The 27,055-nt window shown below is 42.1% G+C and overlaps 1 protein-coding gene and 3 long non-coding RNA genes across 4 annotated transcripts; 3 read left to right on the top strand and 1 right to left on the bottom strand.

Moving 5' to 3' along the window:
- Positions 1–2,877: 2,877 nt before the first annotated feature.
- Positions 2,878–3,558, top strand: LOC124066395. The gene is made up of 2 exons (XR_006844588.1): positions 2,878–3,396; positions 3,514–3,558. It is a non-coding gene; the product is annotated as an uncharacterized LOC124066395 (long non-coding RNA).
- A 7,007-nt stretch (positions 3,559–10,565) lies between these two features.
- Positions 10,566–15,136, top strand: LOC124066392. The gene is made up of 2 exons (XR_006844585.1): positions 10,566–11,367; positions 14,662–15,136. It is a non-coding gene; the product is annotated as an uncharacterized LOC124066392 (long non-coding RNA).
- Positions 15,137–21,207: 6,071 nt separating this feature from the next.
- Positions 21,208–21,510, top strand: LOC124066396. Its single transcript, XR_006844589.1, has 2 exons — positions 21,208–21,348; positions 21,466–21,510. It is a non-coding gene; the product is annotated as an uncharacterized LOC124066396 (long non-coding RNA).
- A 2,148-nt stretch (positions 21,511–23,658) lies between these two features.
- Positions 23,659–26,031, bottom strand: LOC124066389. Its single transcript, XM_046402743.1, has 2 exons — positions 25,510–26,031; positions 23,659–25,428 (listed from the first exon to the last, which is right to left on the bottom strand). The coding sequence occupies exons 1-2, from the start codon at positions 25,859–25,861 to the stop codon at positions 24,608–24,610; spliced, it is 1,173 nt and encodes a 390-aa protein (XP_046258699.1). The 5' UTR covers positions 25,862–26,031; the 3' UTR covers positions 23,659–24,607.
- Between the last annotated feature and the right edge of the window lie 1,024 nt (positions 26,032–27,055).

Below are 27,055 nucleotides of genomic sequence, written 5' to 3'. Positions count from 1 at the left end.
TTGTCAGTTTGACATGATTTGGCTTTGATGTGATGATATCTTCAGAGGATCAAAACATCAAAGGCATTCTGCCCATTATAAATGGGATGCAAATTCTGCTGAGTTCAGTTCAGAATTTTTCAGTACACATTCACCTCTGTGTTATCATCAGAGGGAAAAACTCTCACAACAGTGGGAAAAACTGTGCCATCTTACAGGTTTTCACAATTGTTAAAACACATTTTTTGAATCCTCCTGTCCTTTTCTCAGAAATCTAAACACAAAACTTTTTTCTTAAGCTGCATTCACAAAACCTTGTGATGGAGATGGTTAGTCAGATTCTCAAAGATCAGCGGGTTCATGTGTCTGAAGATGTCATCAACCCATTACCAAATGTCACATAAAAGCTTGGATAAAAGGAGGGATTAGCACAATAGGGATACTTCAGTTAAGGTGTTGCAGATGTTGGTGAGTTAAAACGAGTGAATAGACTGGGATAACCCTCAACGGTCAAGCGCACATAGTAGTAGACTCCGTGTAGAAGCTTCTTGATCGGGTCCTCAATTGGGCACTGTGCCACTCACCCTCTCTGTATAACACGTGTAATAGTGTTTCAAATGTCACATAAAAGCTTGGATAAATGGAGGGATTGTAAATCAATTCAATTCAATTCAGTTTATTTATATAGCGCCAATTCACAACAAAAGTTATCTCATGACACTTTCCAATTAGAGCAGGTCTAGACCAAACTCTTTAATTAAATTGTAAAATAGAGAGAGCCCAACATTCCCCCTTGAGCAAGCACTTGGCGACAGTGGCGAGGAAAAACTGCCTTTTAGAAGGCAGAAACCTCGGAGCAGACCCCGGCTCAAGATGGGCGGCCATCTGCCTTGACCGGTTGGGTTGAGAGAGAGAGAGAGAGAGAGCAGGAGAGCGACAGAGAGAGCAAGGGAGAGAGGCAGAGGGGGTGGGGTGTGAGAGAAGGAGCACACAAGCAGAGATGCATATCGAAATGTAGATAATGATAATGACAATGAAGTATACAGAAGGTATTATGGTGATTTTGATAACAATGGTAGTAACAATAATGGTAGTAGCTTTTAATCAGCTTTAAATCAGATTAGGACTAAACAGTAGTAATTGCAGTAGGTTTTGGGCAGGACGACAGCTGGACCGCAGCAGGAGGTCCAGTCATGATCGCTAGGAATCTGCGGGACAAGAAAGCACAGGGACTCCAGGGAAGGAGTTGAGAATCAGAATCAGAATTCTTTATTTGTTAGTAATATTAATGGGACATGAATGTGTGCAGAAGGAGAGGGAGAGGAAGATAGGGCTCAGTGCGTCATGGGAGGGCCCCCGGCAGTCTAAGCCTATAGCAGCATAACTAGGGGCCGGCCTAGGCCAGCCCTAACTATAAGCTTTATCAAAGAGGAAAGTTTTTAGTCTACTCTTAAATATAGAGAGGGTGTCCGCCTCCCGGACCGAAACCGGAAGATGGTTCCATAGTAGAGGAGCTTGATAACTAAAGGCTCTGGTTCCCAATCTACTTTGAGGACTCTAGGAACCACAAGTAGCCCTGCATTTTGGGCAGGTTTGGGGTTAATCTGAAGACTGGAATGGTAGATTGCTGCCACTCCTCCTCCTCGCCCTGTGCCTCGAGGAACATGATAGTTAATATAACCAGATGGAGTTGATTCATTTAGACTAACATATTCTTCGTCCCGTAACCAAGTCTCAGTGAGGCAGAATATATCAGACTGATGATCAATAATTAGATCACTGACTAGGAGGGATTTAGAGTGGAGGGATCGTATATTTAATAATCCACATCTGACTGTCCTATTTTTTGGCTCTAAATATTTGCTAGTTTGTATTTTTATGAGGTTATTATGATTAACACTTCTTAAATTTTGTGCTGGTTGGACTATGGGAGGACGAGGCACTGACACTATTTCTATGGGATTGTTAAACTTAGTATTACTGTGTGCATTTATATTTTTATTTATTCTAATTTTAACGGAGGGCGGCAGTCCTACAGAAGCAGCAGAGAAGTGTGTAAGACAGCGACTCTACTTCCTGGCCTCGACCCTGGGTTGTCAGGGTGTTGGTTGTCTAATAAACTTGGCCATATTGGTAGAAATAAGAGCCGCACCACCCAAGTGGGATGAATGCCGTCTCTGCTAATGAGGCCAGGTTTTCCCCAGAAAGTCTCCCAGTTATATAAAGGCCACGTTGTTTTCTGGACACCACCGTGACAGCCAGCGACTGAGCGATGACATGCGGCTAAACATATCATCACTGGTCAGATTCGGGAGGGGACCAGAGAATGCTACGGAGTCCGACATGGTTTTTGCCAAATTACACACCGACTCAATATTGACTTTGGTGACCTCCGACTGGCGTAGCCGAGTGTCATTAGCGCCGACGTGAATTATAATCTTACCATATTTACTCTTATCTCTCGCCAGCAGCTTTAAATTGCCCTCTATGTCGCCCGCTCTGGCCCCCGGGATGCATTTGACTATGGTCGCTGGTGTCGGCTTCACATATCGCAAAACAGAATCGCCAATAACCAGGGTCGGTTTCTCAGCGGGTGTGTCGCTGAGTGGGGAAAAGCGGTTAGACACATGAAGCGGTTGGTGGTGAACCACGGGCCTTTGTTTTGGACTACGCTTCTTTCGAACCGCCACCCAACCTCCCTGACTTCCCGGCTGCTCGGGGGCTGCCGGGGGGCGGCTGACATCAGCTAAAGTAGGTAAAGTAGGCCGGTCCGCACAGGCTAACTGCTGCTGGCTAGCTGTCGGGACTAATGGACTATGATCTACAGTACGAAGCCGGGCCTCTAACTCAGTTAGCCTCGCCTCCAAGGCTATGAATAAGCTACACTTTCTACACATCTCACTCTCACTAAAGGAGGCAGAGGAATAGCTAAACATTTCACACACCTTACAGAAGACGGGAGAGGGAGAGGCAGAGGGAGAGTGAGTGGAAGAAGCCATTATAACTGTCATCAGTTACCTAAATGGCATGAATAATATTTCCAATATATAAATTAATATGGTTATTTCATTTGTTTATGGTGAGCATGGTTTTCATGGTGCGCAGTATATTTTTGTGTTGTATTGGGGTGGAATCTTCTATTCTACTTCCTGGGGGACATAATTCAGGGACGTACAGGAAAGGGATATCTTGAAAAACAGCGGTAATCCAGTTTTCGCCTACCAGGACCAAAGAAGGCTTAAGCTTTATGCGTGAGATGTATTTGATGAATATTGCAAGAGAAGAATGTAACGCGGGTCATTTAACGTTTGAATGGACCCCGGTTGTGGAATATTGTTCTTGAAGAAATGTTATGAAGAGTGATGAACCTTTGTGTGCAACGAACCTAGCTCCTTTTGGTAACAAGCTGCCAGCGAGGTAAGCTTATGTCTCTCAATATTGTAGAGTTACATAGTCGTCTTCTAAATTGTTAATATTAACTTTGTTTTGTCTAATATGATTCATATAAATTTATTTGTTGTTTGTTATTGTCAGTTTTCACGGGACGAAGCTGAATAAAGAACGCCCTGTAGTTTAAAAGAAAACTCCGTTTCCTCGTGTTACTGTGGGAGCTACAGTGAAAACTCGATGTCAAGACCCAAGGCGTGTGGAGAAGCAAGCGGCAAGTCATCGCCATCGCATCGCCTCCTCAGCGCTTCTTCTGAGATGAGACGCACGAGAGCTACTTTGCAGTCCGCAGTACGGTGCAGGTGCCATTGTTTTGCTAGCGTAGGCTCAACATTTTGAACGGACATTTCAGAGACTTCGGTGACCGTGTTCATATCTAGGTCAATCTATGTTTTCTTTGTTGGCTAATAACTCTTGGTTTGATGATGGTCCATTTAGGCTTAGGCAAGTTCAATACCATAATGGCAGGTTGTAGCCATTATGCATGATCATATGCATGTGTGTGACTAACATAACAGTTATTTCAAATGCTCTTTTAAATAGAGAATGTTTATAGTTGAATAAGCTTAATGTAAAGTTTACTCTTATTTAGTTTAAACTATAATTACTAAAACCTGACTAAGTAAGCTGAATTTATGATAATTTTTTTTTTTGTTTTAATTCCAATCTTTTGACAACCTAACTTTAAGTTAACAAGGTTACTTTTGATAAATATTGCAGTCCTGTTGCATTTAAGCAGAAAGTTAGACATAAAACGGGAATAACTTACTTCCTTTTCTCTAACTTAAAGGTAATTTGAATTCATTAAGAAAGAGACGGTCCATTAAAATGTCTGAGTCAGGTAGTCTAGTTGAGAATGACAGAGAAAGTGTAAAACAGATCGTACAGACACCCACCAAAGAAGATGCTGGCAAGGAACAAGATGTAATATTAGATGAGTCAGAGCATTCATGTGTGATCAAAATTGCGGCATCCAGTCTCAACTGCTCACAAGAAGGGCCGCAAGGCCGAAGAGTCCGTAAGTTGACAGAGAAGGGCCAAGAACTGCAGGAAGAGCAAATAAAAAGACTGGAACGCAGGTTCAATTCGAACTATGAAAAGTGGAAGGTACTCGTTAAAGATGCCAAACAATCTTCTAAGACCTGTAATTCGAAAGCTATGCTACAGGAACATGCAGCTAAGATAAGAAAAGCCTCAACTGAGTTAGAGCAGATTTATGAAGACATACGTCGTGTTCAAACACCACACCAAGACATGCGTCGTAGAATAGACACTTGTGAAGAAGTAACCAAGGAAATCGTTGAAGCTGCAAATGGCTGTCTAGCTAGCAATGAGCAAGAAGATTTCAAAAGTGCAAGGTCTCTAAAGCTAAGGCCTGATACACAGAGCATCATCTCTAGTCGCTCAAGATCTGTGCATCGCTCCCACGTTGGTTCAGTAATTAGTTCAAGATCCTCAAGCCTGTCATCACTGAAGAGACAAGATGCAGCAGCCGAAGCTGCTGCTAATGAAGCCACGCTAGAAGTCTTTCACGAGCAAGAGCAGCATTTTAAAGAATTGCAAAGGCTTGAAGCTGAAGATAAGAGACTTCAAGCAGAACGAGAAGTTGAAAATGAGAAGAGAAGGCAGATGTTAGAAGCCAAGCGCAGAGAGATAGAACGATTGGAGACAGTCAAGAAACTAAAGGCTGCCAAGGCACGGCAGGAAGTGTATGCACCATTTCTCGGACGCCAGTACATCAGGCTATGGAGTGTGCTCATATCTTAGAGCAGTGAGCACAACTTTGGTCATGGCGAAGGCAAGAGTTGCACCTAGCAAGGTCACTACTATACCAAGACTGGAGCTTTCAGCAGCAGTCACAGCTGTTCGCATCAGTGACTTGCTGAAAAAGGAACTTGAAATTGACTCCCTACATGAATTTTTTTGGACTGATTCTAAGGTAGTCATAGGATATATCAACAATGACGCCAGAAGGTTTCATGTCTTTGTGGCTAACCGGGTGCAGCGCATCAAACAAAGCACAGAACCTGATCAATGGCGATATGTGGCTTCTGAAGACAGCCCTGCGGACTATGCATCTAGGGGTCTCGCAGCACAGCAACTTAAGGTTTCCAACTGGTTCACAGGCCCAGCATTTTTGTGGCAGAAAGAGCTGCCTGCTGAAGATGCCATGGTGGGAGAAATTTCAAGTGCTGATCCTGAAGTCAAAGAGGCTTATGTTCATGACATTCAAGTCCACGAAGATGTTCCACTTCTGGATCGTATGCACAACTTCTCAGACTGGTCAAGACTAGTCAGGGCTGTAGCTAGACTGACACGCAGAGTAAAGCAAGCCAAGGGACTACAGCGAAAGTCAAGTGAAGCCACAACTTTGGAGGAAAGAAGAGAAGCAGAATCAATGCTTATAAGGATGGTACAAAAGGATAGCTTTGCTCAAGAAATGCAGCACTTGAGACATGGCAACGGTGAGCGTAGTGAAGTAATGAACAAGCTGCAGAGTCCATTTCTGGACAAGGAAGGTGTCCTCAGAGTAGGTGGGCGCTTGACTCATGCAGCCCTCCATCCACATGTGAAGCATCCCGCGATCCTTCCTCGAGACAGCTACTTGTCATCACTCTTTATAAAACATTATCACGAGAAAGTGTACCATCAAGGACGTGCTTTGACTATGAACGAGCTCCGTGCTAATGGGATATGGATCCTTGGGTCTGTGTCATCATACATCTACAAGTGCACCAGATGCAGGAAATTAAGAAGGTCCCCAGAACAACAAAAGATGGCAGATCTTCCTGTTGAGCGCACAGAAGAGGCCCCTCCCTTCACCTATTGTGGGATGGATTGTTTCGGGCCATTTTATGTCAGGGAAGGAAGAAAAGAGCTCAAACGCTATGGACTTCTACTTACCTGTATGGCTTCTAGAGCAGTGCACATTGAAATGCTCGATGATCTGTCTACTGACTCCTTCATTAATGCACTTCGTGCTGCCATTTCCATTCGCGGGCCAATTCGTCAGTTAAGATGTGATCAGGGTACAAACTTTGTTGGTGCTAGGAGAGAGTTTGCTGAGGCATTAACTGAAATGAAAGAAGAGAAGTTCAAAGCAGAAGGATGCGAGTTTATCATGAATACACCAGCTTCAAGTCATATGGGCGGAGTTTGGGAAAGGCAAATCCGCACCATCAGAAGTGTCTTAACATCAATCCTGGAGCAGTCATCCAAACAACTTGACTGTTCTTCTCTTAGGACATTTTTGTATGAAGTCATGGCTGTGATCAACAGCAGGCCTTTAACCACTGATTACCTCTGTGATGCTTCTTGCCCCGAGCCCCTGACACCTAATCACATTTTGACCATGAAGTCTACAGTAATCGCTCCACCTCCTGGACGATTTGTTAGAGAGGATCTTTATCTTCGTAAAAGATGGCGTCGTGTTTAGTTCCTGGCCAACAGTTTCTGGTTGCGATGGAAGAGAGAATATCTCTTGAATCTTCAGCATCGACAGAAGTGGACCAAGGAACAAAGAAACGCAAAGAAACGCATCCAGAAGACTGTTACACTACTGGAAGCAGATTGAAGGCCTGAGTTTACACTTTCATCCTGTCATTATAAGCTTATAAGCAGTAGTTGAATCTTAAAGTTAGTAAATAAAAGGTTATAAATAAGTTCATCACAAGTTCATATAGCTTCACATTAGGAATAAAGAAATTAAAATAAAATCACAGAAGATTTTGGTGGGAGTATAACTGTCATCAGTTACCTAAATGGCATGAATAATATTTCCAATATATAAATTAATATGGTTATTTCATTTGTTTATGGTGAGCATGGTTTTCATGGTGCGCAGTATATTTTTGTGTTGTATTGGGGTGGAATCTTCTATTCTACTTCCTGGGGGACATAATTCAGGGACGTACAGGAAAGGGATATCTTGAAAAACAGCGGTAATCCAGTTTTCGCCTACCAGGACCAAAGAAGGCTTAAGCTTTATGTGTGAGATGTATTTGATGAATATTGCAAGAGAAGAATGTAACGCGGGTCATTTAACGTTTGAATGGACCCCGGTTGTGGAATATTGTTCTTGAAGAAATGTTATGAAGAGTGATGAACCTTTGTGTGCAACGAACCTAGCTCCTTTTGGTAACAAGCTGCCAGCGAGGTAAGCTTATGTCTCTCAATATTGTAGAGTTACGTAGTCGTCTTCTAAATTGTTAATATTAACTTAGTTTTGTCCTAATATGATTCATATAAATTTATTTGTTGTTTGTTATTGTCAGTTTTCACGGGACGAAGCTGAATAAAGAACGCCCTGTAGTTTTAAAAGAAAACTCCGTTTCCTCGTGTTACTGTGGGAGCTACAGCCATGTTAGCACTAAGCGAAGCTCAACGACAAACAGGACGGGGATCGGAAAAGGAAAGAATCTAGATGATCGTGCGGTTAATAAACTTTTCCTAAAGTGCTTGTGTACTTATTTGTAAGAACCAACCACAGTAAAAGCTAACACAAAATATGTCGACTGAAGTACACCAATACCACCGAACACCTACGCTAGCAAGTGAATGAGTAGTGCAAGAACAGGAAGTGACGCAATACGCAATACGTTACCCAACGCTGTGGCAGAGGCAGGTACAGAGCTGCTTGGTTATACACACAAAATTGGGGCTCAGAGTGGGTGGAGCGCATTCACAACTTTCAAACATCCCTTACTCCTGCATTTTCCTTGTCCAGTCTCAAAACCTTTCTAATTCCTCTTTCATTTCATCCTTTGGAACTTTCTTCTGCCATCTTTCTATTGTTCCTGCTAACACCGACCCAAGTGAGCCGGATTTACAATCCCTCCATTTATCCAAGTTTGTATGTGACATTTGAAACACTATTACACGTGTTATACAGAGAGGGTGAGTGGCACAGTGCCCAAGTGAGGACCCGATCAAGAAGCTTCTACACGGAGTGTATTACTCATTGCGCTTGACCGTTGAGGGTTATCCCAGTCTACTCACTCGTTTTAACTCACCAACATCTGCAACACCTTAACTGAAGTATCCCTATTGTGCTATTCCAAACCCTGCGTGTACACGACCACTTGAGATCTGTGTGATTGCAGGAATTCTACAACACTCTATGCTGTCCGATACACTGACACATGCACAGTGAAAATATCAATGGAGTAGGAAACCACCTCACATCTTCATGAAAAATAACAAACTTATCCCTGTGTTCTCATGAACAACTTTATCTCTACAGATCAACATAAAAATCAAAGAAAACTCTTACCTCATAAACATGTTGAAATTGCTCAGAGTGGGTGGAGCGCATTCACAACTTCCAAACATCCCTTTCTCCTGCATTTTCCTTGTCCAGTCTCCAAACCTTTCTAATACCTCTTTCATTTCATCCTTTGGAAATTCTTCTACCATCTTTCTATTGTTCCTGCTAACACCGACCCAAGTGAGCCGGATTTACAATTCCTCCATTTATCCAAGCTTTTATGTGACATTTGAAACACTATTACACGTGTTGCAGATGTTGGTGAGTTAAAACGAGTGAGTAGACTGGGATAACCCTCAACGGTCAAGCGCAATGAGTAATAGACTCCGTGTAGAAGCTTCTTGATCGGGTCCTCACTTGGGCACTGTGCCACTCACCCTCTCTGTATAACACGTGTAATAGTGTTTCAAATGTCACATAAAAGGGATTTGCTGTTTGTCATTCATCACTTGTTCATCATCAGAAATATATTAACAATAAGTGAGAGACAAATTCTCATATAAAGAGAAATTGTCAACAGAGAAAAGGAGTGATATCATTAGGTTAGCTATGCTCACTGAATGGTAATGTAACACCGGCTAATCATAATCTACCAATGTCTGCGTGTTTGCTCACTTGGTTATGCTTAGTTACAGTTGCCAAGCTACTATTGGACAGTCAGTGTTCTGGGGGCGGGGTTTACTGAATTGTCAGTTTGACATGATTTGGCTTTGATGTGATGATATCTTCAGAGGATCAAAACATCAAAGGCATTCTGCCCATTATAAATGGGACGCAAATTCTGCTGAGTTCAGTTCAGAATTTTTCAGAACACATTCACCTCTGTGTTATCATCAGAGGGAAAAACTCTCACAACAGTGGGAAAAACTGTGCCATCTTACAGGTTTTCACAATTGTTAAAACACATTTTTTGAAACCTCCTGTCCTTTTCTCAGAAATCTAAACACAAAACTTTTTTCTTAAACTGCATTCACAAAACCTTGTGACGGAGCTGGTTAGTCAGATTCTCAAAGATCAGCGGGTTCATGTGTCTGAAGATGTCATCAACCCATTACCAAATGTCACATAAAAGCTTGGATAACTGGAGGGATTAGCACAATAGGGATACTTCAGTTAAGGTGTTGCAGATGTTGGTGAGTTAAAACGAGTGAATAGACTGGGATAACCCTCAACGGTCAAGCGCACAGAGTAATAGACTCCGTGTAGAAGCTTCTTGATCGGGTCCTCAATTGGGCACTGTGCCACTCACCCTCTCTGTATAACACGTGTAATAGTGTTTCAAATGTCACATAAAAGCTTGGATAAATGGAGGGACTGTAAATCCGGCTCCCTTGGGTCCGTGTTGGCAGGAACAATAGAAAGATGGCAGAAGAAAGTTCCAAAGGATGAAATGAAAGAGGGATTAGAAAGGTTTGGAGACTGGACAAGGAAAATGTAGGAGAAAGGGATGTTTGGAAGTTGTGAATGCGCTCCACCCACTCTGAGCAATTTCAACATGTTTATGAGATAAGAGTTTTCTTTGATTTCCTATTCCATTGATATTTTCACTGTGCATGTGTCAGTGTATCGAACAGCATAGGGTGTTGTAGAATTCCTACAATCACATAGATCTCAAGTGGTCGTGTACACACAGGGTTTGGAATAGCACAAAAAGGATACTTCAGTTAAGGTGTTGCGGAAGTTGGTGAGTTAAAACGAGTGAATAGACTGGGATAACCCTCAACGGTCAAGCGCACAGAGTAATAGACTCCGTGTAGAAGCTTCTTGATCGGGTCCTCACTTGGGCACTGTGCCACTCACCCTCTCTGTATAACACGTGTCACATAAAAGCTTGGATAAATGGAGGGATTGTAAATCCGGCTCACTAGGGTCGGTGTTAGCAGGAACAAGAGAAAGATGGCAGAAGAAAGTTTAAAAAGATGAAATGAAAGAGGGATTAGAAAGGTTTGGAGACTGGACAAGGAAAATGTAGGAGAAAGGGATGTTTGGTACAGTTTTCCCCCTTCAGTTATCCAGCAAGTTAAACACATCCATACAGTAACTCTCAGGACCATGAAGTGATGTTGAGATGCTTTACTTGTATGAAAAGTGTGAAACTGAAAAATACATAAACAACAATATTGGTTCAGTATTGGTTTGCAACTTCACTTACACCATATCACATAACATAAGCATGACCAGCAGGTAAGTATTAAGCAAAATCAGTGTTACAGAATTAATGGAGCATTAATGAACTGATCTGTTAGTATACATAAACCAAAAAAGGCTACCCCAAGTGATTCACTAAATTCACCGACATCATAACAAAAAGTGGTCAAGAAAATGTGCTTATATCAAAGATACATCGTTTCACAATGCATGTACTTACAGGTGATGCCTTCTCAGGGGCTATGAATGAAGGATGGCAACAGATGAACACACATCAGCTTCACTAGAGCACACAGGCCATTTTTAGTTGGCTTGAACTAACTTCCTGTTACACAGGAAATACAAATCAGTGCTCAAACACTATACTACAATAAATGACCAACAGGAGTCACTAGAGAACCCAGTAACACTGCACTATGGTAAATAACCAGCAGGAGTCACTAAAGAACATTGAATAACAGGCATGGCCAGAACAGAAGTTGTGAATGCGCTCCACCCACTCTGAGCAATTTCAACATGTTTATGAGGTAAGAGTTTTATTTGATTTTTATGTTGATCTATAGAGATAAAGTTGTTCATGAGAACACAGGGATAAGTTTGTTATTTTTCATGAAGATGTGAGGTGGTTTCCTACTCCATTGATATTTTCACTGTGCATGTGTCAGTGTATCGGACAATATAGGGTGTTGGAGAATTAATGCACTCACACAGATCTCAAGTGGTTGTGTAGACGCAGGGTTTGGAACAGCATAAAAAGGATACTTCAGTCAAGGTGTTGCGGATGTTGGTGAGTTAAAACGAGTGAGTAGACTGGGATAACCCTCAACGGTCAAGCGCACAGAGTAATAGACTCCGTGTAGAAGCTTCTTGATCGGGTCCTCACTTGGGCACTGTGCCACTCACCCTCTCTGTATAACACGTGTAATAGTGTTTCAAATGTCACATAAAAGCTTGGATAAATGGAGGGATTGTAAATCAATTCAATTCAATTCAATTCAATTCAATTCAGTTTATTTATATAGCGCCAATTCACAATAAAAGTTATCTCATGACACTTTCCAATTAGAGCAGGTCTAGACCAAACTCTTTAATTAAATTGTAAAATAGAGAGAGCCCAACATTCCCCCTTGAGCAAGCACTTGGCGACAGTGGCGAGGAAAAACTGCCTTTTAGAAGGCAGGAACCTCGGAGCAGACCCCGGCTCAAGATGGGCGGCCATCTGCCTTGACCGGTTGGGTTGAAAGAGAGAGAGAGAGAGAGAGAGAGAGAGCAGGAGAGCGACAGAGAGAGCAAGGGAGAGAGGCAGAGGGGGTGGGGTGTGAGAGAAGGAGCACACAAGCAGAGATGCATATCGAAATGTAGATAATGATAATGACAATGAAGTATACAGAAGGTATTATGGTGATTTTGATAACAATGGTAGTAACAATAATGGTAGTAGCTGTACTGAGTCGTAACAGATTTAAATCAGATTATGACTAAACAGTAGTAATTGCAGTAGGTTTTGGGCAGGACGACAGCTGGACCGCAGCAGGAGGTCCAGTCATGATCGCTAGGAATCTGCGGGACAAGAAAGCACAGGGACTCCAGGGAAGGAGTTGAGAATCAGAATCAGAATTCTTTATTTGTTAGTAATATTAATGGGACATGAATGTGTGCAGAAGGAGAGGGAGAGGAAGATAGGGCTCAGTGCGTCATGGGAGGGCCCCCGGCGGAAAGTTTTTAGTCTACTCTTAAATATAGAGAGGGTGTCCGCCTCCCGGACCGAAACCGGAAGATGGTTCCATAGTAGAGGAGCTTGATAACTAAAGGCTCTGGTTCCCAATCTACTTTTGAGGACTCTAGGAACCACAAGTAGCCCTGCATTTTGGGCAGGTTTGGGGTTAATCTGAAGACTGGAATGGTAGATTGCTGCCACTCCTCCTCCTCGCCCTGTGCCTCGAGGAACATGATAGTTAATATAACCAGATGGAGTTGATTCATTTAGACTAACATATTCTTCGTCCCGTAACCAAGTCTCAGTGAGGCAGAATATATCAGACTGATGATCAATAATTAGATCACTGACTAGGAGGGATTTAGAGTGGAGGGATCGTATATTTAATAATCCACATCTGACTGTCCTATTTTTTGGCTCTAAATATTTGCTAGTTTGTATTTTTATGAGGTTATTATGATTAACACTTCTTAAATTTTGTGCTGGTTGGACTATGGGAGGACGAGGCACTGACACTATTTCTATGGGATTGTTAAACTTAGTATTACTGTGTGCATTTATATTTTTATTTATTCTAATTTTAACGGAGGGCGGCAGTCCTACAGAAGCAGCAGAGAAGTGTGTAAGACAGCGACTCTACTTCCTGGCCTCGACCCTGGGTTGTCAGGGTGTTGGTTGTCTAATAAACTTGGCCATATTGGTAGAAATAAGAGCCGCACCACCCCAAGTGGGATGAATTCCGTCTCTGCTAATGAGGCCAGGTTTTCCCCAGAAAGTCTCCCAGTTATCTATAAAGGCCACGTTGTTTTCTGGACACCACCGTGACAGCCAGCGACGGAGCGATGACATGCGGCTAAACATATCATCACTGGTCAGATTCGGGAGGGGACCAGAGAATGCTACGGAGTCCGACATGGTTTTTGCCAAATTACACACCGACTCAATATTGACTTTGGTGACCTCCGACTGGCGTAGCCGAGTGTCATTAGCGCCGACGTGAATTATAATCTTACCATATTTACTCTTATCTCTCGCCAGCAGCTTTAAATTGCCCTCTATGTCGCCCGCTCTGGCCCCCGGGATGCATTTGACCATGGTCGCTGGTGTCGGCTTCACATATCGCAAAACAGAATCGCCAATAACCAGGGTCGGTTTCTCAGCGGGTGTGTCGCTGAGTGGGGAAAAGCGGTTAGACACATGAAGCGGTTGGTGGTGAACCACGGGCCTTTGTTTTGGACTACGCTTCTTTTGAACCGCCACCCAACCTCCCTGACTTCCCGGCTGCTCGGGGGCTGCCGGGGGGCGGCTGACATCAGCTAAAGTAGGTAAAGTAGGCCGGTCCGCACAGGCTAACTGCTGCTGGCTAGCTGTCGGGACTAATGGACTATGATCTACAGTACGAAGCCGGGCCTCTAACTCAGTTAGCCTCGCCTCCAAGGCTATGAATAAGCTACACTTTCTACACATCTCACTCTCACTAAAGGAGGCAGAGGAATAGCTAAACATTTCACACACCTTACAGAAGACGGGAGAGGGAGAGGCAGAGGGAGAGTGAGTGGAAGAAGCCATTATAACTGTCATCAGTTACCTAAATGGCATGAATAATATTTCCAATATATAAATTAATATGGTTATTTCATTTGTTTATGGTGAGCATGGTTTTCATGGTGCGCAGTATATTTTTGTGTTGTATTGGGGTGGAATCTTCTATTCTACTTCCTGGGGGACATAATTCAGGGACGTACAGGAAAGGGATATCTTGAAAAACAGCGGTAATCCAGTTTTCGCCTACCAGGACCAAAGAAGGCTTAAGCTTTATGCGTGAGATGTATTTGATGAATATTGCAAGAGAAGAATGTAACGCGGGTCATTTAACGTTTGAATGGACCCCGGTTGTGGAATATTGTTCTTGAAGAAATGTTATGAAGAGTGATGAACCTTTGTGTGCAACGAACCTAGCTCCTTTTGGTAACAAGCTGCCAGCGAGGTAAGCTTATGTCTCTCAATATTGTAGAGTTACATAGTCGTCTTCTAAATTGTTAATATTAACTTTGTTTTGTCTAATATGATTCATATAAATTTATTTGTTGTTTGTTATTGTCAGTTTTCACGGGACGAAGCTGAATAAAGAACGCCCTGTAGTTTAAAAGAAAACTCCGTTTCCTCGTGTTACTGTGGGAGCTACAGTGAAAACTCGATGTCAAGACCCAAGGCGTGTGGAGAAGCAAGCGGCAAGTCATCGCCATCGCATCGCATTCCTCAGCGCTTCTTCTGAGATGAGACGCACGAGAGCTACTTTGCAGTCCGCAGTACGGTGCAGGTGCCATTGTTTTGCTAGCGTAGGCTCAACATTTTGAACGGACATTTCAGAGACTTCGGTGACCGTGTTCATATCTAGGTCAATCTATGTTTTCTTTGTTGGCTAATAACTCTTGGTTTGATGATGGTCCATTTAGGCTTAGGCAAGTTCAATACCATAATGGCAGGTTGTAGCCATTATGCATGATCATATGCATGTGTGTGACTAACATAACAGTTATTTCAAATGCTCTTTTAAATAGAGAATGTTTATAGTTGAATAAGGCTTAATGTAAAGTTTACTCTTATTTAGTTTAAACTATAATTACTAAAACCTGACTAAGTAAGCTGAATTTATGATAATTTTTTTTTTTGTTTTAATTCCAATCTTTTGACAACCTAACTTTAAGTTAACAAGGTTACTTTTGATAAATATTGCAGTCCTGTTGCATTTAAGCAGAAAGTTAGACATAAAACGGGAATAACTTACTTCCTTTTCTCTAACTTAAAGGTAATTTGAATTCATTAAGAAAGAGACGGTCCATTAAAATGTCTGAGTCAGGTAGTCTAGTTGAGAATGACAGAGAAAGTGTAAAACAGATCGTACAGACACCCACCAAAGAAGATGCTGGCAAGGAACAAGATGTAATATTAGATGAGTCAGAGCATTCATGTGTGATCAAAATTGCGGCATCCAGTCTCAACTGCTCACAAGAAGGGCCGCAAGGCCGAAGATTCCGTAAGTTGACAGAGAAGGGCCAAGAACTGCAGGAAGAGCAAATAAAAAGACTGGAACGCAGGTTCAATTCGAACTATGAAAAGTGGAAGGTACTCGTTAAAGATGCCAAACAATCTTCTAAGACCTGTAATTCGAAAGCTATGCTACAGGAACATGCAGCTAAGATAAGAAAAGCCTCAACTGAGTTAGAGCAGATTTATGAAGACATACGTCGTGTTCAAACACCACACCAAGACATGCGTCGTAGAATAGACACTTGTGAAGAAGTAACCAAGGAAATCGTTGAAGCTGCAAATGGCTGTCTAGCTAGCAATGAGCAAGAAGATTTCAAAAGTGCAAGGTCTCTAAAGCTAAGGCCTGATACACAGAGCATCATCTCTAGTCACTCAAGATCTGTGCATCGCTCCCACGTTGGTTCAGTAATTAGTTCAAGATCCTCAAGCCTGTCATCACTGAAGAGACAAGATGCAGCAGCCGAAGCTGCTGCTAATGAAGCCACGCTAGAAGTCTTTCACGAGCAAGAGCAGCATTTTAAAGAATTGCAAAGGCTTGAAGCTGAAGATAAGAGACTTCAAGCAGAACGAGAAGTTGAAAATGAGAAGAGAAGGCAGATGTTAGAAGCCAAGCGCAGAGAGATAGAACGATTGGAGACAGTCAAGAAACTAAAGGCTGCCAAGGCACGGCAGGAAGTGTATGCACCATTTCTCGGACGCCAGTACATCAGGCTATGGAGTGTGCTCATATCTTAGAGCAGTGAGCACAACAGGAAAGGTCCACTGCTCAACAAGGTGAAACTCATGTTTCCTCACTGAAAACTGGTTTATGGTGCTTCTTGTGAAATCAGCTGGAATTTGAGAGAAACAGAGGTCCAGCCATGTTGTCTGTCTAATTCAGTCACACTCGACTACATCTAAGCCAAAACTTTGACTGTGCACACTTCTGTGAGGAAAGTGCACTCTAAATGCTGAAACTCAAGTTAACTCACTGAACACAGGCCAAAAAGTACTTTCTCTTTCATCAGCTGGACTTTCAGAGAAACAGAGAAACTGAGGTCAAACCATACTTTCTGTCGAATCCAGTCACATTTGCCTGAAACAAAGCCAAACACTTCATTGTGCACAGGTCTGTTAGAAAACTGCACTCAAAGTGAGGAAACTCGTGTTTCCTCGCTGAAAACAACTTTTAAAATGCGTCTTGTGAAATAAGCTGGAAATTGAGAGAAACAGACATAAAACTGTGTTTTCTGTCTAATTCAGTCACATCTGACTATTGCTGAGCCAAAACCTTGATAGTGCAGTCTTGTGAGGAAACTGCACTCAATATGCTTAAACTACTGAAATCAGGCCATAAAATACTTGTTATGTGATCACCTGGAAATTGAGAGAACAAAAGGCCAAACCATGTTTTCTGTCTAATTCAGTCACATTTGACTAATACTAAGTCAAAAACTTGATTTTTCACAGCAATCAAATAAAGCGTAGTCAAAATGGTGAAACTCATGTTTCCTCACTGAAAATAGGTTTTAAAGTCCTTCTTGTGAAATAAGCTGGAATTTGAGAGAAACAGAGTTCAAACCATGTTTTCTGTCTAATTCAGTCACATTTGACAATATCTTTGCCAAAAACTTGATTGTACACACTTCTGTGAGAAAACTGCACTCAACAAGGTGAAACTCATGTTTCCTCACTGAAAACTGGTTTATGGTGCTTCTTGTGAAATCAGCTGGAATTTGAGAGAAACAGAGGTCCAGCCATGTTGTCCGTCTAATTCAGTCACACTCGACTACATCTAAGCCAAAACTTTGACTGTGCACACTTCTGTGAGGAAAGTGCACTCAAAATGCTGAAAGTCAAGTTAACTCACTGAACACAGGCCAAAAAGTACTTTCTCTTTCATCAGCTGGACTTTCAGAGAAACAGAGAAACTGAGGTCAAACCATACTTTCTGTCAAATCCAGTCACATTTGCCTGAAACAAAGCCAAACACTTCATTGTGCACAGGTCTGTTAGAAAACTGCACTCAAAGTGAGGAAACTCGTGTTTCCTCGCTGAAAACAACTTTTAAAATGCGTCTTGTGAAATAAGCTGGAAATTGAGAGAAACAGACATAAAACTGTGTTTTCTGTCTAATTCAGTCACATCTGACTATTGCTGAGCCAAAACCTTGATTGTGCAGTCTTGTGAGGAAACTGCACTCAATATGCTTAAACTACTGAAATCAGGCCATAAAATACTTGTTATGTGATCACCTGGAAATTGAGAGAACAAAAGGCCAAACCATGTTTTCTGTCTAATTCAGTCACATTTGACTAATACTAAGTCAAAAACTTGATTTTTCACAGCAATCAAATAAAGCATAGTCAAAATGGTGAAACTCATGTTTCCTCACTGAAAATAGGTTTTAAAGTGCTTCTTGTGAAATAAGCTGGAAATTGAGAGAAACAGACATAAAACTGTGTTTTCTGTCTAATTCAGTCACGTTTGACTAATACTAAGTCAAAAACTTGATTTTTCACAGCAATCAAATAAAGAGTAGTCAAAATGGTGAAACTCATGTTTCCTCACTGAAAACTGGTTTATGGTGCTTCTTGTGAAATCAGCTGGAATTTGAGAGAAACAGAGGTCCAGCCATGTTGTCCGTCTAATTCAGTCACACTCGACTACATCTAAGCCAAAACTTTGACTGTGCACACTTCTGTGAGGAAAGTGCACTCTAAATGCTGAAAGTCAAGTTAACTCACTGAACACAGGCCAAAAAGTACTTTCTCTTTCATCAGCTGGACTTTCAGAGAAACAGAGAAACTGAGGTCAAACCATACTTTCTGTCGAATCCAGTCACATTTGCCTGAAACAAAGCCAAACACTTCATTGTGCACAGGTCTGTTAGAAAACTGCACTCAAAGTGAGGAAACTCGTGTTTCCTCGCTGAAAACAACTTTTAAAATGCGTCTTGTGAAATAAGCTGGAAATTGAGAGAAACAGACATAAAACTGTGTTTTCTGTCTAATTCAGTCACATCTGACTAATACTAAGTCAAAAACTTGATTTTTCACAGCAATCAAATAAAGTGTAGTCAAAATGGTGAAACTCATGTTTCCTCACTGAAAACTGGTTTATGGTGCTTCTTGTGAAATCAGCTGGAATTTGAGAGAAACAGAGGTCCAGCCATGTTGTCCGTCTAATTCAGTCACACTCGACTACATCTAAGCCAAAACTTTGACTGTGCACACTTCTGTGAGGAAAGTGCACTCAAAATGCTGAAAGTCAAGTTAACTCACTGAACACAGGCCAAAAAGTACTTTCTCCTTCATCAGCTGGACTTTGAGAGAAACAGAGAAACTGAGGTCAAACCATACTTTCTGTCGAATCCAGTCACATTTGCCTGAAACAAAGCCAAACACTTCATTGTGCACAGGTCTGTTAGAAAACTGCACTCAAAGTGAGGAAACTCGTGTTTCCTCGCTGAAAACAACTTTTAAAATGCGTCTTGTGAAATAAGCTGGAAATTGAGAGAAACAGACATAAACTGTGTTTTCTGTCTAATTCAGTCACATCTGACTATTGCTGAGCCAAAACCTTGATTGTGCAGTCTTGTGAGGAAACTGCACTCAATATGCTTAAACTACTGAAATCAGGCCATAAAATACTTGTTATGTGATCACCTGGAAATTGAGAGAACAAAAGGCCAAACCATGTTTTCTGTCTAATTCAGTCACATTTGACTAATACTAAGTCAAAAACTTGATTTTTCACAGCAATCAAATAAAGCGTAGTCAAAATGGTGAAACTCATGTTTCCTCACTGAAAATAGGTTTTAAAGTGCTTCTTGTGAAATAAGCTGGAATTTGAGAGAAACAGAGTTCAAACCATGTTTTCTGTCTAATTCAGTCACATTTGACAATATCTTTGCCAAAAACTTGATTGTACACACTTCTGTGAGAAAACTGCACTCAACAAGGTGAAACTCATGTTTCCTCACTGAAAACTGGTTTATGGTGCTTCTTGTGAAATCAGCTGGAATTTGAGAGAAACAGATGTCCAGCCATGTTGTCTGTCTAATTCAGTCACACTCGACTACATCTAAGCCAAAACTTTGACTGTGCACACTTCTGTGAGGAAAGTGCACTCAAAATGCTGAAACTCAAGTTAACTCACTGAACACAGGCCAAAAAGTACTTTCTCTTTCATCAGCTGGACTTTCAGAGAAACAGAGAAACTGAGGTCAAACCATACTTTCTGTCGAATCCAGTCACATTTGCCTGAAACAAAGCCAAACACTTCATTGTGCACAGGTCTGTTAGAAAACTGCACTCAAAGTGAGGAAACTCGTGTTTCCTCGCTGAAAACAACTTTTAAAATGTGTCTTGTGAAATAAGCTGGAAATTGAGAGAAACAGACATAAAACTGTGTTTTCTGTCTAATTCAGTCACATCTGACTATTGCTGAGCCAAAACCTTGATAGTGCAGTCTTGTGAGGAAACTGCACTCAATATGCTTAAACTACTGAAATCAGGCCATAAAATACTTGTTATGTGATCACCTGGAAATTGAGAGAACAAAAGGCCAAACCATGTTTTCTGTCTAATTCAGTCACATTTGACTAATACTAAGTCAAAAACTTGATTTTTCACAGCAATCAAATAAAGCATAGTCAAAATGGTGAAACTCATGTTTCCTCTCTGAAAATAGGTTTTAAAGTCCTTCTTGTGAAATAAGCTGGAATTTGAGAGAAACAGAGTTCAAACCATGTTTTCTGTCTAATTCAGTCACATTTGGCATCAGAAGTGTCTTAACATCAATCCTGGAGCAGTCATCCAAACAACTTGACTGTTCTTCTGTTAGGACATTTTTGTATGAAGTCATGGCTGTGATCAACAGCAGGCCTTTAACCACTGATTACCTCTGTGATGCTTCTTGCCCCGAGCCCCTGACACCTAATCACATTTTGACCATGAAGTCTACAGTAATCGCTCCACCTCCTGGACGATTTGTTAGAGAGGATCTTTATCTTCGTAAAAGATGGCGTCGTGTTTAGTTCCTGGCCAACAGTTTCTGGTTGCGATGGAAGAGAGAATATCTCTTGAATCTTCAGTATCGACAGAAGTGGACCAAGGAACAAAGAAACGCAAAGAAACGCATCCAGAAGACTGTTACACTACTGGAAGCAGATTGAAGGCCTGAGTTTACACTTTCATCCTGTCATTATAAGCTTATAAGCAGTAGTTGAATCTTAAAGTTAGTAAATAAAAGGTTATAAATAAGTTCATCACAAGTTCATATAGCTTCACATTAGGAATAAAGAAATGAAAATAAAATCACAGAAGATTTTGGTGGGAGTATAACTGTCATCAGTTACCTAAATGGCATGAATAATATTTCCAATATATAAATTAATATGGTTATTTCATTTGTTTATGGTGAGCATGGTTTTCATGGTGCGCAGTATATTTTTGTGTTGTATTGGGGTGGAATCTTCTATTCTACTTCCTGGGGGACATAATTCAGGGACGTACAGGAAAGGGATATCTTGAAAAACAGCGGTAATCCAGTTTTCGCCTACCAGGACCAAAGAAGGCTTAAGCTTTATGTGTGAGATGTATTTGATGAATATTGCAAGAGAAGAATGTAACGCGGGTCATTTAACGTTTGAATGGACCCCGGTTGTGGAATATTGTTCTTGAAGAAATGTTATGAAGAGTGATGAACCTTTGTGTGCAACGAACCTAGCTCCTTTTGGTAACAAGCTGCCAGCGAGGTAAGCTTATGTCTCTCAATATTGTAGAGTTACGTAGTCGTCTTCTAAATTGTTAATATTAACTTTGTTTTGTCTAATATGATTCATATAAATTTATTTGTTGTTTGTTATTGTCAGTTTTCACGGGACGAAGCTGAATAAAGAACGCCCTGTAGTTTAAAAGAAAACTCCGTTTCCTCGTGTTACTGTGGGAGCTACAGCCATGTTAGCACTAAGCGAAGCTCAACGACAAACAGGACGGGGATCGGAAAAGGAAAGAATCTAGATGATCGTGCGGTTAATAAACTTTTCCTAAAGTGCTTGTGTACTTATTTGTAAGAACCAACCACAGTAAAAGCTAACACAAAATATGTCGACTGAAGTACACCAATACCACCGAACACCTACGCTAGCAAGTGAATGAGTAGTGCAAGAACAGGAAGTGACGCAATACGCAATACGTTACCCAACGCTGTGGCAGAGGCAGGTACAGAGCTGCTTGGTTATACACACAAAATTGGGGCTCAGAGTGGGTGGAGCGCATTCACAACTTTCAAACATCCCTTTCTCCTGCATTTTCCTTGTCCAGTCTCAAAACCTTTCTAATTCCTCTTTCATTTCATCCTTTGGAACTTTCTTCTGCCATCTTTCTATTGTTCCTGCTAACACCGACCCAAGTGAGCCGGATTTACAATCCCTCCATTTATCCAAGCTTTTATGTGACATTTGAAACACTATTACACGTGTTATACAGAGAGGGTGAGTGGCACAGTGCCCAAGTGAGGACCCGATCAAGAAGCTTCTACACGGAGTGTATTACTCATTGCGCTTGACCGTTGAGGGTTATCCCAGTCTACTCACTCGTTTTAACTCACCAACATCTGCAACACCTTAACTGAAGTATCCCTATTGTGCTATTCCAAACCCTGCGTGTACACGACCACTTGAGATCTGTGTGATTGCAGGAATTCTACAACACTCTATGCTGTCCGATACACTGACACATGCACAGTGAAAATATCAATGGAGTAGGAAACCACCTCACATCTTCATGAAAAATAACAAACTTATCCCTGTGTTCTCATGAACAACTTTATCTCTACAGATCAACATAAAAATCAAAGAAAACTCTTACCTCATAAACATGTTGAAATTGCTCAGAGTGGGTGGAGCGCATTCACAACTTCCAAACATCCCTTTCTCCTGCATTTTCCTTGTCCAGTCTCCAAACCTTTCTAATCCCTCTTTCATTTCATCCTTTGGAAATTCTTCTACCATCTTTCTATTGTTCCTGCTAACACCGACCCAAGTGAGCCGGATTTACAATCCCTCCATTTATCCAAGCTTTTATGTGACATTTGAAACACTATTACACGTGTTGCAGATGTTGGCGAGTTAAAACGAGTGAGTAGACTGGGATAACCCTCAACGGTCAAGCGCAATGAGTAATAGACTCCGTGTAGAAGCTTCTTGATCGGGTCCTCACTTGGGCACTGTGCCACTCACCCTCTCTGTATAACACGTGTAATAGTGTTTCAAATGTCACATAAAAGGGATTTGCTGTTTGTCATTCATCACTTGTTCATCATCAGAAATATATTAACAATAAGTGAGAGACAAATTCTCATATAAAGAGAAATTGTCAACAGAGAAAAGGAGTGATATCATTAGGTTAGCTATGCTCACTGAATGGTAATGTAACACCGGCTAATCATAATCTACCAATGTCTGCGTGTTTGCTCACTTGGTTATGCTTAGTTACAGTTGCCAAGCTACTATTGGACAGTCAGTGTTCTGGGGGCGGGGTTTACTGAATTGTCAGTTTGACATGATTTGGCTTTGATGTGATGATATCTTCAGAGGATCAAAACATCAAAGGCATTCTGCCCATTATAAATGGGACGCAAATTCTGCTGAGTTCAGTTCAGAATTTTTCAGAACACATTCACCTCTGTGTTATCATCAGAGGGAAAAACTCTCACAACAGTGGGAAAAACTGTGCCATCTTACAGGTTTTCACAATTGTTAAAACACATTTTTTGAATCCTCCTGTCCTTTTCTCAGAAATCTAAACACAAAACTTTTTTCTTAAACTGCATTCACAAAACCTTGTGACGGAGCTGGTTAGTCAGATTCTCAAAGATCAGCGGGTTCATGTGTCTGAAGATGTCATCAACCCATTACCAAATGTCACATAAAAGCTTGGATAACTGGAGGGATTTGCACAATAGGGATACTTCAGTTAAGGTGTTGCAGATGTTGGTGAGTTAAAACGAGTGAATAGACTGGGATAACCCTCAACGGTCAAGCGCACAGAGTAATACACTCAGTGTAGAAGCTTCTTAAACATAAAAGCTTGGATAAATGGAGGGATTGTAAATCCGGCTCACTAGGGTCGGTGTTAGCAGGAACAATAGAAAGATGGCAGAAGAAAGTTCAAAAAGATGAAATGAAAGAGGGATTAGAAAGGTTTGGAGACTGGACAAGGAAAATGTAGGAGAAAGGGATGTTTGGTACAGTTTTCCCCCTTCAGTTATCCAGCAAGTTAAACACATCCATACAGTAACTCTCAGGACCATGAAGTGATGTTGAGATGCTTTACTTGTATGAAAAGTGTGAAACTGAAAAATACATAAACAACAATATTGGTTCAGTATTGGTTTGTAACTTCACTTACACCATATCACATAACATAAGCATGACCAGCAGGTAAGTATTAAGCAAAATCAGTGTTACAGAATTAATGGAGCATTAATGAACTGATCTGTTAGTATACATAAACCAAAAAAGGCTACCCCAAGTGATTCACTAAATTCACCGACATCATAACAAAAAGTGGTCAAGAAAATGTGCTTATATCAAAGATACATCGTTTCACAATGCATGTACTTACAGGTGATGCCTTCTCAAGGGCTATGAATGAAGGATGGCAACAGATGAACACACATCAGCTTCACTAGAGCACACAGGCCATTTGTAGTTTGCTTGAACTAACTTCCTGTTACACAGGAAATACAAATCAGTGCTCAAACACTATACTACAATAAATGACCAACAGGAGTCACTAGAGAACCCAGTAACACTGCACTATGGTAAATAACCAGCAGGAGTCACTAAAGAACATTGAATAACAGGCATGGCCAGAACACTGCCCGTCTGGTATCTTAAAGATACCACTACTACATTCAACTAAACAGCTTGATCTGATGATAAGAGGTAAACCAGTTCTGATATGGGCCTTAAAAAGACCTTCGTCGCTCCTTCATGGACGACTTTCACTTCAGCTTTCCTTATGAGTCCATCTCTGCTGGGAACAGCTTTCACCACAACTCCCTGGCCACTTGTTCCTTCTGGATTGCTTATCTTTGAGAAGAACAACATCACCATCTCTTATGTCCGGCCTCTTGTGCTGCCATTTCTGACGGGTTTGCAGTGTACTAAGGAACTCCTTCCGCCACCTACTCCAGAATTCATCAGCCAAACTTTGGACGCGTTTCCACTGATATTTGAGCATCTCTCCCTCGCTGATATCACCCTGAGGGGCCAACAATGTGGCTGCCTTTTGAGTTAAGAGCATGGATGGTGTCAGAATGTGAGCATGTTCTGGGTCTGATGAAACTGGAATGAGTGGTCGTGCATTAATGATGGCTGTAATTTCAGCCATAAGGGTGGTTAAGACTTCGTGAGTGAGTCGTGCCTTCCCAGACTGGAGAAGCATTGAATCGAGTATACGCCGCGTCACTCCGATCATGCGCTCCCATGTGCCACCCATATGTGAAGAATGTGGTGGATTGAAGATCCAGGTACACCTCTGGTCTTCTAAGTACCCCTGTACTTTGATCTGTTCCGAGGTATCCAGCTTCAGCTCCCTACATGCGCCAATAAAGTTGGTGCCACGGTCGGACCGTAATTGTTTGGCAGGACCACGGATTGCAAAGAACCTTCTAAGTGCATTTATGAAACTTGATGAGCTCATTTCCTCAATGACCTCAATGTGTACTGCCCTTGTACACATGCAGGTGAACAGCACTGCCCATCTCTTGCTGTTTGCCTGTCCACCTCTTGTGCGTCTTGTGGTCACTTCCCATGGGCCAAATACATCTAGGCCAACATAGGAGAAGGGAGGATCAATTTGCAGTCTCTCTGCTGGCAGATCTGCCATTTGCTGCTCCTCAACCTTACCTCTGAGCTTCCGGCACATAACACACTTTCGAATTATGCTGCTAATGCGTCGTTTACCACCAACTATCCACAACCCGCTTTCCCTTATAGCTCCTTCCGTAAAGTGCCTTCCCTGATGCTGCACTCTTTCATGGTGATGCCTTATGAGAAGAGTTGTGACATGGTGGCTTCCTGGGATTATGAGAGGGTTTGTTTCTCGCACCTCAAACCCTGTCTGATTGATGCGCCCACCAACTCGGAGTAGACCACTGCTGTCAATACTCGGTTTAAGCTTCAGAAGTGAACTGTGTGATGGGAGATCACGTTTTGCAGTAATGCACTTTAACTCCTCTGAATATGCATCGTGTTGCATATCTCTGAAAATGATGTTTTCAGCTCTCTCTAGGACATCCTTGGATGCACCTTTGCTACAGATGTGCCATCCGACACAGTTACCAACACCTGCTGGCTGGGTGAAGCAGTGAGCAATGTGATGCAGATGAGCCACTGCCTTAATGAGAACTTTCCAGTTGGAGAAGCGCTCCAGTCAGCTTTGTGCCTAAGTAGCTCTCAGAGACGATGGTGGAAAGGGCCTTCACCTCTGGGCGAATCTCCATGTCACTGTCAGGGTCAATCAATTCAAATGCCTCTGGCCCATCTAGGAGCTGTTTGGGAGGACGATGGAGGAAAGAAGGTCCAGTTAGCCATGTGGTGCTGTGGAGCTTGGAGGCTGGGACAGATCGTGAGCCATGGTCAGCAGGATTCTGTTCCGTTGGTACATAATGCCATTGCTGGGGTTGAGTGGACTTCCTAATGCGCTGTACTCTATTACTCACAAAGACATAGAAGCGTTTTGACTGATTGTGGATATAGCCCAACACAACCTTGCTGTCGGTGTAGAACCTAACTGAGTCGAGTTTCAGGTCTATCTCTTCAACAATGATCTCAGCGATCTCAACAGCTAAAACAGCAGCACATAGTTCCAACCTGGGAATTGTGAGTTCTGACTGTGGGGCCAGTCTTGCCTTGCCGAGTACGAAACCTACTTCAGTGTGCCCATTGTGATCAGTGACCTTGAGATAAGCAACAGCTGAAATGGCTTTAACAGAAGCGTCCGAGAACACACACAACTCAGTATGTAGAGCTTTGGAGGGGGCCATGGTTGAGTATGTGCGTGGAACATGCAACTCTTTTAGCTCTTGGAGTGAGTCTCGCCACTTCATCCACTCGCCACACATACCTCTCAGGAAGGGGCAGGTCCCATTCACTGGCTTGTGTTGAGAGCTCTCTGAGGAGCAGTCGTCCCTGGGTAGTTACCGGTGCCAGGAAGCCCAAGGGGTCAAAGAGACGTGAAAAGCACACCTCTACGTGTGTACGGTTTCTCAGTTTCAGGAACGTGAAATGTGAATGAGTCTGACATGATGTACCATCTCACCCCAAGACTGCGTTGATCAGGCAATTCATCTACAGCCAGGTCAAGATTTTGAATGTCCTTGGCTCGGTCCTCAACTGGAAAGGCATCCATCACTTTAGCTCTGTTGGAGGCTACCTTGTGGAGCCTGAGGTT

The sequence above is a fragment of the Scatophagus argus genome, chromosome 10 (genome assembly GCF_020382885.2).
Source record: "Scatophagus argus isolate fScaArg1 chromosome 10, fScaArg1.pri, whole genome shotgun sequence".
Lineage (NCBI taxonomy): Eukaryota > Metazoa > Chordata > Actinopteri > Scatophagidae > Scatophagus > Scatophagus argus.
Note: the sequence above shows the minus strand (reverse complement) of the source record. Positions and strands in the feature narration are given on the sequence as shown.

Coding starts and splice junctions, on each gene's coding strand:
- LOC124066389 (XM_046402743.1), bottom strand. CDS start 25,861: ATGCAACACGATGCATATTCAGAGGAGTTAAAGTGCATTACTGCAAAA. Junction 25,429..25,509: donor TATGTGCCGGAAGCTCAGAG/GTAAGGTTGAGG, acceptor ATGTTGGCCTAG/ATGTATTTGGCCCATGGGAA.